We start from the raw sequence: 13,278 nt of genomic DNA, 5'->3' as shown, positions 1-13,278 counted from the left end.
ACCGACCAGGTCCGGAGCTCAGATCAGCATCAGATGTCTCTCTCTCTCTCTCTCTCTCTCTCCTTCAGGACCCGTCCGTTCCGTAACCGTTCCGTCCGCCCGGGAGTCGCTCCAGCGGCAGCCCGCTCTCTTGGCTCCGTTCTCCCGCTTGGAGGGGTCCCTCCACTCTCCCAAAACGTCACCGGCCGGCCCACACCGGCCCGCGCACCGTTAAAGTGATAGATAGAGCTATCTATTAATAGACAGGTATAGCCTAGTGGTGGTGATATGATGGGTAAACATGTAAACCTGGTTCTCAAACTCTTTGATGACAGTAAGCCGCAGACCCGTGCACCCGACCCACCCCATCTGGAAATAAGGTTTTGTGCCAGGGAGGGACCCCATAAATAAAAATATTTGTGCTGCAGTTAAAATGTATTATTTTCTTAAAAATAAATGAAAATAAAAATAAAGCAAAAGTGGTTTAACACTATTGTGATGCTATTATTAACTCATTTTGCGGCCTCCCTGGCCCCTGGGGGTCCGTGGACCCCACTTTGAGAACCACTGAATTAAACATCAGGCTCTTAACAAAATAATAACCAAAAATCACACACGTGTGAAGTGAGGGGCGCTCTTATCATCATACATCATTTCATTCTGGCCAAAGGCCAATCAGAATTTGCGTCCTCACCTTCGTCTTCAATGTTTGTGTTTATGCAATGTTTAGAACAATGTTTGTGTTTACAGTACACAAACCCTCAAAGCTGGACATAGGAGGGGCTGGCGCCCCTCAAAAATATATTTTGTGTGGCAGTTTTGAGTTCATCGCCAATTCCAGCAATATTAATATAGGTTATTGACTCCACCTCATAGACTCCAGTCGCCGATCAGTTAATACAATTACTAGAACTCGACCGGCCTTTGGCCGGTCTCACTCTATGAGTCTAGCACCACGCCACGCCATTCAGGTGGTCAGTTGTCCAGGTGGCCAGTTGTCCAGGTGGCCAGTTGTCTGGGTGCCCATGCAGTCATCCAGGTGCCCAGTCATCCAGGTGCCCAGTCGTCCGGGTGGCCAGTTGTCCAGGTGGCCAGTTGTCCAGGTGGCCTGTTGTCCAGGTGGCCAGTTGTCCAGGTGGCCAATCGCCCCACTACTCTACCTAGTTGTAAATAACAAACATAATTCATGTTGGTGATTATATAAAAGGTATTATCATATTAATATTTATCATCATTAAGTTCACTCTGTATATCCACGGGCATAATAGCATGATGATGCCATTACAAAACATGGGCTACATGGAAGACATTTGTTTAATAAAATGAAATTAACTGCTAGAAGAACTTAATTAAGCAGTCACCGTCTTTGTCTCATGTTATTCTTTCTTAATTTTACAGAGTATCGAGATCTGTATACAAGATAATTTCAGATTTCAGAGAGAGAGGGAAATACTAAATTAACTGTAAACTACATTAACACATTTCGCGGGGGCGAGTTGGTAAAGGGGCGAGTCGTCTGGTATTCCATAATACATCTGGCCTGGGCCTTGAACACAGACCTCTAGATTCTCTGCATAAAAACAAGCAAACAAACAAACAAAACAGAAACGGATCACATCAAGGACCTGCAACATGACTGAGGAACACGTGCCACTTCCAATCATATTTATAAAACTTTTATTATTATTTGTATTAACACGAGAACAATGGCTTTTATTATAGCAATGCTAACTTTCCAGCAATAGAAAGCCATATTTCTATATTATCTTGGATTCCCATAGCATTGAAGTGTAATTTTGTTTCTGCCTCTTGGCCAGTTCCCACTTGCAAAAGAGACTCAGTCTGAATAGTAGACAAAACAATTACCATAATGAGCATTAGTGAGGACCAATTTGATTGATTGATTTACATTTCAAGCACAACTTAACACATTGTCTGCTGTGTTGCTTTTCGATGTGTACGCTGTGTAATTTTATAGAGGTATCTAAAGAGCACAAAGTATGTTTCTGAACATGCCAAGTATCGCGAGAAACCCACAGTTTCCTGTCTGGCAACCAAATCTCGTGAAACAGAAACAATACCTGCCACTGTTTAGATGCCTCAATAAAATGATGTACTGTGCACATTGAAAAGCAAGTGATTAGAAAACAACCTGTGATATATCTTCTTTTATTCCTGAACCGATTATGACAAAGGTCTCAATCATAAATAATGTTTGTTCATGAGCTGGTCCAGCCACTGCCATGTATTTCATCGAACTTCTTTTTTTTCTCATTCAATTTTTTATTTGTTTTCTGATCAAGGACAAACAGCATAATCATTTTACAGTGTACAAAATTAATAATAATAATAGCTCAAATTTATATAGCGCTTTTCTAAATACCCAAAGCGCTTTACATAGGAACAGACTTTAATAAGAAAAGAAAAAACAACAAAGCAAAACATAACAGATACAACAACAGTACAGGGTTAAAAAGATAAAAGGATAAACGAGGGACATCCTATCCAGACCTCAGCTGGGGAAATTGAACTCAAAACACTCACTCACGTGTGTACACACACACACACACACACACACAAAACCCCCTCCCTCCCCCCAATTTCATCGAACTTCTGGTGCGAGATTTGCCACCGATGAGTGTCATGGGGCAGCCCCGGCATCTAGTCACGCGATTTTAGGGGCTGCCTTCACGAGGACGTCGCGGGCTGTTCCCCGCCTAAGTTTTGTGAACGATATAAAACGTTACTGCGTCTACATTGCGGTTATGTTAATTATGTACGACGTCCACTCGAGACCGGTAAACTGCTTCGTTTTCAAGATAAAGATGCAGTACACATGGCTGGCCTGTAGATGGCCACAAAAAAAAGAAAAAGCTTATTCTAAAGGCTATATGAAAGCGTTGGTATTTCACACAGGTGTTGCCAAATAACTAATTATCTTGATCAGATGCGCATATGCGTCATATCAATTTAATGAGCAGAGCAGTGCTGCTTCTCTCTCTGAGTCTGCACACACTGACTGACCAGCTAAAGTGTATGCCTACTAAACCATAATATATGACAAACCTTGGATTAATTCTTCTGAAAACAGCAGCAAGCACAAAGTAAGTGTGAGAGAGAGAGAGAGAGAGAGAGAGTGTGAGAGAGAGAGAGAGAGAGAGCGAGAGAGAGCGCGCCCCTTCTATTTTTTAACACGCAGCATCTCTCTCTCTCTCTCTCTCTCTCTCTCTGTGACTGTGACTGCGACGCGGTCAATAATATATAGCATAAATAATAGGCCAAATATAACACTTTCCCTCTATCTGTGATCAGCTCCTCACACACAACTCCTCTCTCGTGCATGCCTGCTCAATCTCAACAACGGTTTGCATGCGTGCGGGCTGCAGATCGGCTATTTTTGGAGAAGAGATTTATAGACATTATGTGCAAATATAAAATAGCTGTGATACTTATATGTAAGTGGTTATGGTGAAATAAACCATTAACACTGGTTAGTTTGGAGGGGCGAGGGGACTATGACATCACCGTTTCAGCAAATTAGGCGGCATTCGCTGTACACACGGAGACGTGAAAGTCGCGTCTCCAAACTTTCCCACTCTGGAAGGTAGTTTCAAAATTAGCCGTTAAAGTCCCCCAAAACGCCGTCTCCGTGTGACAAAAAGGGTAGATCGGCTAATTACTTGCCCCAGAAACACCGAATACGTCCTCGTCTGTACAGGCCCTTAAGTCTCTTCCTTCTTAACCGTTTCTATGGTAGAGGCTGGATGACCAGAATGAAGACAGACAGGTCAGTCAGTCTGAGGTAGGATTTATGCTTGACCGGCACCCAGAGACTCGCCTTCAGCCATGTTGCAGCGGCACACAGGACAGGTAGCGTTTACCTGTTAAAAAAAGAAAGAAACATCACAAACCAATCAGTCCAGCCACTGAAAATCAATGATCTCAAATAGTATAATATAGTAGTATAATAATAGTAGTAATATAATATTATACTATTTAGCTTTTCTAGAAGAAACTTTTCAGGGCGTTGGTTATTTCCACAATGTCTGCCTCTCTCTTGGGTAATATTTGACAAGTTGGTATTAAAAGTCTTAAGTCATAAATTGTAACTTTAGAAATAGGCAGATACGCTGTATAATACTGTATGTTGGTTTGTTTACTGTTGAGTGAGAAAATGTTGCACATTGAGCTAATCTGGGGACCCCCACCCCAAAAAAATAAATCATTTGGGGACCTCCAGTTTGGGAACCACTGGTCTAGGAATAAAATGAGATTTGGTCCATGGTCGTCTGAACCAGTGACACAAGTTCTCGATGTAGACTGAACAAGTATCACTCTACCTTAAGCCATTTGTCAATACATTCCACGTGGTAGTCATGGAAACAGGATAGCATCCTGAGCTCTTCTCCACAGGTGTAATCACAGAAACAGATCTGACACCTGTCAATCAATCAGTCAATTAGTCAGTTTCATTCAAAATCAACCTAAGGAAAACCACATTTTTACAGTTCTACCATTTACATCCAGGCAAACAGTTTAAAAAGCTGGTGGCTTGCACACATCCAGTTCCTTGCTGGTGCTGGACAAAAGGTGGATACATAGAGAAGAAGGAGTCCGCACACAGTCCTTGCTCCAACAGTGTTTATTTTGTTAAAACACTGTTAACTCATGACACAACGTTTCGGCCATGAATGGCCTTCATCAGGTGATAGTAATCAGTATATGATAACATCCCTTATATAGTAATCGTCGTCACGTGACTGACGTTAACAACAGGGCAGGTAACTTTCAAACCACACAGAGTGATATAAAATACATTTAACAAGTAAGTTCACAACATTACAACAAAGTTTAAAACTTGCTGGTATTTACCTTGTTACAGACTGTTTAAATATTTTGATACATTTAAGATTTAAGAATTTTTAGGAATTAAAAAAAAACCTAGAAGGTACCAGAAGTGCTTTTACAGTTTGGGCAATCTACTCCAAAATAGTGATGATAATCAGTCAGAACAATACCAAAGGTACATATAAGGGCTACTATCAAGGGCCAACATTCAAAATCACTCAGAATGACTCTCTGGACATTGGCCAGTAAAACCATCATCACAATTGTCAATAAGCGAACCCAGGTAAATGATAAAGTACAGAGAAATTATAATGAATCTCAAAAATGGACCAAACAGACATACAAATAGACAGATGTCAGCAAGACAGACATACATACAGACAGACAGGAGACTGACCGTGTGTTTGCAGCGGTCTGAGCAGAGTCAAATTTCTTGGTGGGAAACCTGTTGATCTCACTCTTACTTAAAGTCTTCTTTGCTACAACCGTTCCCTGTCTCTCCTCAAAGTCCAATAGAGCCTGTAACACAAACAAAATATTGCATCAACATAACTATGAACTGTAGACCGTAGAGAAAATGTCTTGTGGTTCTGGTCTCCTAATGTCTAGGAACAGTTACCAGCAGTAGAATTGGCCTCAGGTCTTACTGGGTAGTGGGTTATGTAAGTAAGTACATTTTATTTATATAGCACCTTTCAACAGTCTCACAAAGTGCTTTACATGCAATAAAAATACAATTGTACAATTCAGCTGAAAAAAAAACAACAATACAAGCATCAGAAATCAATCCGAAATCTAGTAAGTATAAGTTAGTAAGTTCAAGATGAACCATCCACAAATGCTTGTTCAAATAGACGTTTTAGGCAGTTCTTAAAAATGTCCACAGAGGGTGCAAATCTCAGAGCTAGTGGAAGAGCATTCCATTTGGCCGCTACAGCCTGAAATGATTTACAAACTTTAGTTTTTAGTTTGGTGGAGGGTGGGTCCAACTCCTCTTCTGTAGACCTAAGGGCTCTTCTGGGCACATAACGTGGCACCTGACCAGGTCAATCAAATAACCCGGGGCCTGACCATGCATAGCTCTAAAAGTGAGCACCAGTACCTTGAACTGAACCCTGAAATTCACCGGAAGCCAGTGCAAGGAGGCCAGGAATCTTTCTGGCACAGGTTGTGTAAGAATATTTTCTAGGAAGGATGTCCTAGGGGCTTGCATGTTCTTTGTTACATAATGACGGATTTGTAAAAATCTAAAGAAATGTGACTGTTGTAATGAATATTTATTCCTTAGATTCTCAAATGATTCTATTATGCCTCTGTTTTATATAGTTTAGCAAGCTGGTCCAGTCCCTTATCATGCCAAACCCTGAATACTGGGTCCTGACAAGAGGGAAGAAAATCTGGGTTCTTCCATATAGGAGCCAAAGGTGAAAAATGTTTAAGTTTAAAATGGACTTTGATGTTATTCCAGGTGTTCAGTGTATTTAAGACAATGAAATTCTCCTCAACCTCCAATTTAGCTTTGTTATGATTCACAAAGGGGCAGACCATAAGTGTCTTGGCGATGTTTCTGAGGTGGAAAAAGCATGTCCGGGTAACTGATTTAATGTGTGTCGAGACTCGAGGTGCATAGATTGGTCAAAATTGAGGCATGTGACATGTGAAATCCTGAGGTCTGGACGCACATTGGGTTTGAGCCGGGGCTCAATACAGTCCTCCACCTTAGGCTCAATGTTTTCAGGGGCAACAATAAGTACCTCAGTTTTGTCATTGTTTAGCTGGAGGAAGTTATCTGCCATCTGGGCTTTGATAGCTGATATACATTCAAGTAAAACAACATTAAAATCAGCAGGGCAGTTGGTGTTAAAAGAAAAATAAAGCTGGATGTCATCTGCATTAAAATGGTAAGAAATATTGATAAAAGTGCTGATAAGGTGGTCTAAGGTCGCATTCACACCTAATACTTCGGTAGACTCGATGCGAATGGGCGGAAAAGTTGGGATTCTTGCATATTTAATTTGCTGCGTTTGCCTTCACCATTGGAAACGCAGCAGAGAACTTTATCAATGTGTTCAATTCATAAACTACACAGTGAAATCTATGGTGTTAAAATTATGCTTCTAGTAATAGTTAGGACTTAAGGGTAACGTGGCTACATGTGTGTCATCGGCCGTCAGGGACTGGACTGACAACTGTGTGTGAGTGTGTGCGTGCCTGTCACGCACTGATTGTTCTTTTGGGCACATGGCCGAGGCACATGGAGACGGGAGCGCATAATTATCCTTAATTAGTTTACAATCTGTACTCCTATAGATTAGGCTATCCGATCATCAAATTAGTATGCTACTATGCATATGCCATGTTAGCTATACAGTTTAATTTTGCAGTATTTATATTTAAACAAGATTAAGAAAGTCTCCAGCACTTGGATCCCCGCACAGTGACAGCCCTCCATGTTTACGGCACACAGACAGACAGAATACTCTGTACACTGCGGTGTTTTCATAAGCAATTGATTAATGTGCTCATCTGACCATATTTCGATGAGGGCTTCGGTCTCCTCATTCGATCACAGTAAAGGGGACATCTTAGCGCTGCGTAATATATCCCTTCTACGTCTCCAACTTTACTCCTCATTCATCCGCCACATTGTTTGCTTTATTTCCTTTATTTGATGCGATTGCATTCCCACCTGCACCGAATCGAAATCAAGTGCGATTGGAAGTGAAGCGAAACCCGTTTTTTTGGCGGAGTAAAATGTGGTTCTTTGATGCGCATTAGGATTCGAATGAGCCTTCACACCTGCCAAACGAAGCGCACTTTCTGACAATGTGCAGCAGGATTCATTTTAATCGCAGTAAAGCTGGTGTGAAGGCGACCTAAAAGGTAGGAACTAGGAAGAGAACCAGTCAAGGGCAGTGACCCCCACCCCCATGAGATGTGAACAGGAGTCAGGACAATAGCCTCACCATGTGGTTGTGGTGATGCTGGTGGCTCCTGGTCCTTGAAGACGGAGGTCCCTCTGCTTGCTCCCTGTCAAACTGTTCCTAATGGCAACAGACGTGACATAATACAATAAAAGTTTATTGTGAATAGTAGTATAGTGAATTAGCCATACGATGTGTACACCTAGCAGCTCTGCCCAGCTGGAAACTTGTTAAAGTGATGTTAAATTTTCTTTGGTAAAAAACCTTTGGTTATGTAGATACTCCTTCAAAATCTGCTATTGTCATTCAACATAGATACAATGCATAATTGAACAAAATTTCTGCTACCCACACATTTAGCTGCGTTTCTCATTCCACGATGCTTACAAGTTATACCTCATTGTAAAGGTGACTAATCAACGATATGAAATACAATACCAATTGGAATTACTGAAGGGGAGAAATAATCAAACAAATTTAAGTTTCCAAACGTTTACCTGCATTCGTCGGGCCATAACCTCGTCTTCCTCCAACTGAACAAAGCGAACCATGGCTACATCTTTTTGGATTTCATCTGGAGGGGGAGGAGCTGATTGCTCTACTGCTAGACAGACAAGAGGTACACATCAGTGGAGCTGCCTAATATTGCACAGTTCTCTCCTCCTTGCTGGTGAGAACACGTACCACCGGCTGACCACATTATCACCAGATCATTTCAAAAAGGTGCTGAAATCTTTGAACTTCACACTCTTGTAAAGTAGTAGTAGCCTTGCCGAGCCATGAGGCCCATAGGGCAGGAGCCTATCTCCTTTCTGTAGCGTGAGGTAGCTTGATGTACAAGTACACCTACTGGACATGACGCTAGTATGTCGCAGGGATTTACCCCCAATCCAACCCTTGATGCTGAGTGTCAAGCAGGGAGGCACTGGGTCCCATTTTTAAAGTCTTTGGTATGACCCGGCCGGGGATTGAACCCCGACCTCCCAGTCTCAGGGCGGACACTCTAACCACAAGGCCACTGAGCTGGTTATTCACACTCTTGGCCCCTCCTTTTTTCCCCTCTATACCAAATCACACTGTGAGCTTATGTATCTGCCTAAATGTTCACCTATTCTGACATGCCCAGAATAGGGTCGCCAGGGTACATGTGACCAAGACGGCGGTGCCTTTGTGTACCTGTGGTTTCAGCGCCGAGCCAGGCTCTCTCCTCGGTTGTGAGGAACGACAGGGAACCTACATCAACCAGGCTCCTCCTGTCCCGATAGGACTGGCCAGCGGCAGCGCCTGCCGGACCACAGGGGTCAATCTCAACCTCTTTGTTGTCCACAGATACATCCTCTCCCTCCGAGGCGGAGGCTGCTGAGCCATGAGTGGAGCGGACGTAGAACACGTACATCAACAGGTTGGGTGCTGGGCTAAAGAAACTTCAGTAGGATATGGATGGAGCCCGCACACCATGGGTATAAGCAAGACGTTCTTTATTGAAAATGACAACGTTTCGATCTATCCGATCTTCATCAGGTCATGTGAACATACACAAAAGTTTGTACTTTTATATTCAGGGAGTGCCCCCATCAACCAATCAAAACACCACATTTTGGTGCCCCTCCCATCACTACAGGTGTGACTCGTCACCCCTGAGTGAGTGGGTGGGGACCCAGACAATGATGTGAAAATAAACTGTTGTGCAACAATTAAAAACAATTTAAAACCAATTTAAAAAACATACATATATATATATATATATTTATTTATACTCATTTCACCAGTACATCAAAATAAAGATCTCACAAATCCTACTAGGTCTGTGGGCTTTTACATTTACAATGTTTTTCCTTTTGTGTGAAACAAGAAAAAGATGAACAATCATGAAAAACAACAAAGGGAACTACGGCTAAGAAATGCATGCAACAACATATGTACCAGGTTGGATTTGTTCAACGCAGGAGGCCACCTTTTGAAGCTTAGAAAAATATATTTTAGAAAAATATATTTTAGAACCATATTTTTAAATAAAGTCAGTTGGAGAAGTAGAGCTTCACTCCAAGCAAACCAAAAATAGTTTTCTACAGAAAATGTCCAATTTCATCTTCCTGGTTTAAGCCCCTCGGCATCATGGTTTGAAGAGTATGAATGTGGTAACTTTCTCTTCTTAGTAAGAGGTTATCTATGTTACCTCCCCTTCTTGGAGTTTTAACATGTTCTATGCCAATGTATCTCAGGGAGGAGACACTATGTTGAGCTTCAGCAAAATGTAAGGCCACTGGACTGCGTTGATCCCTGGTACGTATGTTGCTCCGGTGTTCAGCAATCCTCGTTTTGAGAGCTCTGGTGGTCTTTCCTACATAGGCGAGACCACAAGGACATGATATTAGATACACAACATTGTTTTGATTGCAGGTAATGAGCCCTCTAATTTTTATTTTCTTCCCTGTGTGAGGATGGTTATAGGTGGTGCACTTAGTGGTGAAATTACACTGTGTGCAGGCTCCACATCTATAATTCCCATCTGGGACATCTAGAAAAGTACCCTTTCTTAGGGGAGGTAGATCTGATTTCACCAATAAATTTCTCAAATTTGGAGGACGTTTGTATACCACCCTAGGGGAATCTTTGAACACCTTCCCTACTTGTGGGTCTGTGCTTACTATATGCCAATGTTTTTTAATTATGCTCTCAAGTTCCTTACCCACAGGAGAGTACTGCAGGAAACAACATGCACTAGTGTCAGTTGGTTTTGCCTGTCTTTTTGTGAGACACTCTTCCTGCGTGATATCCATATACTTGTCTCTGGCTGATTCTGAACAAGTGTTCATTCGACTTAATGGCCCTAGTCATTCAAGAAGCATCTGAACAATTGAAATCAACTCGAGATGAAATTACAAATATTCAGACAGAAGTGGAAAAGCAATACCCGGGCCGAGACAACCCTGTATTTGTTGACCTGGAGAACAAGCTCACGCAGTTCAGAACTAGCTTTGAGAAGGAAACCAAAGCCATAAAAATCAAGAAGTTTCAAAAAGTCGTGGAGGACTATAAACTCTCCATTGTTTACCCGTGGAGGCAGGAGAACCAGCAAACAGACCCTCCCAACCCACAGAACCGGTACCAAGACGGCAGAGGACATCCCAGACAGAACGACCTTCCCACAGCCTCCAGTATGTCATCGTTGGACAGCGAAGGAGGTGACGGCCCAGATCGGGATTCCGGGGGGAACATGTCTTCCTCAGCAGCGACAGCATCCTCTTCCTCTTTTTTAGGACAAAGAGGGGGAAGGGGCAGAGGCGCCCCTCACAGACACAACACACAGAGAAGAGGAGCAAGAAATGCCGGAGAGGGAAGAAATCAGGAGCCAAGACAATACTGGACCCGCAACTACACCCGCAACCGGACGTGAGCGTGATCAACCTATCTCAACGTACCATCAGTACAGAATGTGAGTTGGCTTTATCAAAAGGGCTAAATTTTGTACCCACCACCCAATGTAACTCCTTTGAAACCAAAATTGATTTTGAAAAGTTCTTTCGCAGCCTAAGACTCAGAGAATTTTTTAGTTCCAATGACAGGGGGCATTTTAAACCTCCAGAGATAACGACAGATAGACCGGCAGGGGCCCCAACACAGGAAAGAGAACATCTCACGCCCTTTAGGCCTAAGTCCACTTTTTGTCCTCCGAGATATAGAAACCAGTCTTTAGATACGTATTGCAGACTTGTAGAAAGAGATGTCACCAACATTATGAGTAAAAGCAGGGAATATAAGGTGTACAACAACCTCCCAAAATCCCAGAGAGAAGCTTTATCAGAACTTAAATGTGATACCACAGTAGTGATTAAACCAGCAGACAAAGGGGGCGCGATATGTATTCTAAATCGCACTGACTATGAAAAGGAAATACATAATCAACTGGCTAATACTATCTTTTATGAAAAATTGAATAGAGACCCCACCCCTGTCTTCAAAAAAGAAATTGACGAAACATTAAAAACTTTATTTGAAAGTGGGGAGACCACGAAGAAAGAGTATGAGTACATGAAAGTAGATCATCCTGTTATGCCTGTTTTCTATACTCTGCCCAAAATCCATAAAAGATTGGATAACCCACCGGGGAGACCTATAGTCTCAGCCATAGATTCTCTTACTGAAAAGATTTCGAGCTTTGTTGATTATTTTCTAAAACCATATGCCACTGCTTTACCGTCATATGTACGTGACTCTATGGATATGATTAATATCTTGAAATCCATCCATGATCTAGATCAAAACAACTATGTCCTTGTAACAATGGACATAGAAAGTTTGTTTACCAATGTTGACCACCAGGGGGGGTTGGAAGCCCTCACACATTTCCTTAGTCAAAGAGACCCTGATGTTCTACCCAGTACCAAGTGTATTAGGGAGCTGGCTGAAATAGTTTTGAAGAAAAATGTCTTCATGTTTCAAGATACTCACTATGTTCAGCGTAAGGGGACCTCCATGGGAAGCAAAATGAGCCCCCAATTCAGTTCCCTCTATGTTGCACTGTTTGAGGAAAAGTTTGTGTCTAACACAGAAAATCCTTTTCAAAAACACATTAAACTATGGAAACGCTATGTAGATGATGTATTCTTGATATGGCAAGGTCCTGAGAACACTCTTATGGAGTTCTTTACCTATCTGAACAGTTGTCATGAACACCTAAAATTTACTATCTGTCATGACCTGCAGGAAATCAACTTTCTGGATATACTCATAAAGAGAAAGGGTAATGGGTTTGCCACTGACCTCTACAGAAAGAAAACAGACAAGTGTTCCTATCTACAGGCCGATTCCTTCCACCCTACTCATCTAAAGAAAAGTCTACCAATCAGCCAGTATAGTCGGATCCGCAGAATCTGCAGCGATGAGGCTGTTTTCAAAAAACAAGCAGACGAACTAGATTTGAGATTTAGGCAAAAGGGTTACCCAGAACAGTGGATAAAATCAGCCAGAGACAAGTATATGGATATCACGCAGGAAGAGTGTCTCACAAAAAGACAGGCAAAACCAACTGACACTAGTGCATGTTGTTTCCTGCAGTACTCTCCTGTGGGTAAGGAACTTGAGAGCATAATTAAAAAACATTGGCATATAGTAAGCACAGACCCACAAGTAGGGAAGGTGTTCAAAGATTCCCCTAGGGTGGTATACAAACGTCCTCCAAATTTGAGAAATTTATTGGTGAAATCAGATCTACCTCCCCTAAGAAAGGGTACTTTTCTAGATGTCCCAGATGGGAATTATAGATGTGGAGCCTGCACACAGTGTAATTTCACCACTAAGTGCACCACCTATAACCATCCTCACACAGGGAAGAAAATAAAAATTAGAGGGCTCATTACCTGCAATCAAAACAATGTTGTGTATCTAATATCATGTCCTTGTGGTCTCGCCTATGTAGGAAAGACCACCAGAGCTCTCAAAACGAGGATTGCTGAACACCGGAGCAACATACGTACCAGGGATCAACGCAGTCCAGTGGCCTTACATTTTGCTGAAGCTCAACATA

The 13,278-nt window shown here is 42.2% G+C and overlaps 1 protein-coding gene across 3 annotated transcripts; it reads right to left on the bottom strand.

The window, feature by feature from the left end:
• Positions 1-754: 754 nt before the first annotated feature.
• LOC306920283 (uncharacterized protein) lies at positions 755-9,262 on the bottom strand. Of its 3 annotated transcripts, XR_013789637.1 has the most exons (7): positions 8,928-9,262; positions 8,249-8,355; positions 7,794-7,871; positions 5,225-5,346; positions 4,320-4,419; positions 3,660-3,860; positions 755-1,135 (listed from the first exon to the last, which is right to left on the bottom strand). XR_013789637.1 is itself a non-coding variant. In XM_079496985.1 (6 exons), the coding sequence occupies exons 1-6, from the start codon at positions 9,145-9,147 to the stop codon at positions 3,789-3,791; spliced, it is 699 nt and encodes a 232-aa protein (XP_079353111.1). In that variant the 5' UTR covers positions 9,148-9,262; the 3' UTR covers positions 1,825-3,788. The 3 variants fall into 3 exon arrangements, 2 of the variants coding, with proteins under 2 accessions (XP_079353111.1, XP_079353112.1); XM_079496985.1 differs by lacking the exon at positions 755-1,135 and having other exon boundaries at positions 1,825-3,860; XM_079496986.1 differs by lacking the exon at positions 755-1,135 and having other exon boundaries at positions 1,825-3,860; positions 8,249-8,352.
• Between the last annotated feature and the right edge of the window lie 4,016 nt (positions 9,263-13,278).

This window comes from Electrona antarctica (assembly GCF_951216825.1).
Source record: "Electrona antarctica genome assembly, chromosome: 3".
Taxonomy (NCBI): domain Eukaryota; kingdom Metazoa; phylum Chordata; class Actinopteri; order Myctophiformes; family Myctophidae; genus Electrona; species Electrona antarctica.
The sequence above is the reverse complement of the archived record's forward strand: the minus strand, read 5'-3'. Positions and strand labels throughout refer to the sequence as shown.

Bases quoted from the DNA above. Each gene is read 5' to 3' on its own strand.
- LOC306920283 (XM_079496985.1), bottom strand. From the start codon at position 9,147: ATGTACGTGTTCTACGTCCGCTCCACTCATGGCTCAGCAGCCTCCGCC. The intron at 7,872-8,248 runs GTAAACGTTTGG...TGTTGCCATTAG, and splicing joins TTATGGCCCGACGAATGCAG to GAACAGTTTGACAGGGAGCA. The intron at 4,420-5,224 runs GTCAGTCTCCTG...ATTGATTGACAG, and splicing joins CAGACCGCTGCAAACACACG to GTGTCAGATCTGTTTCTGTG.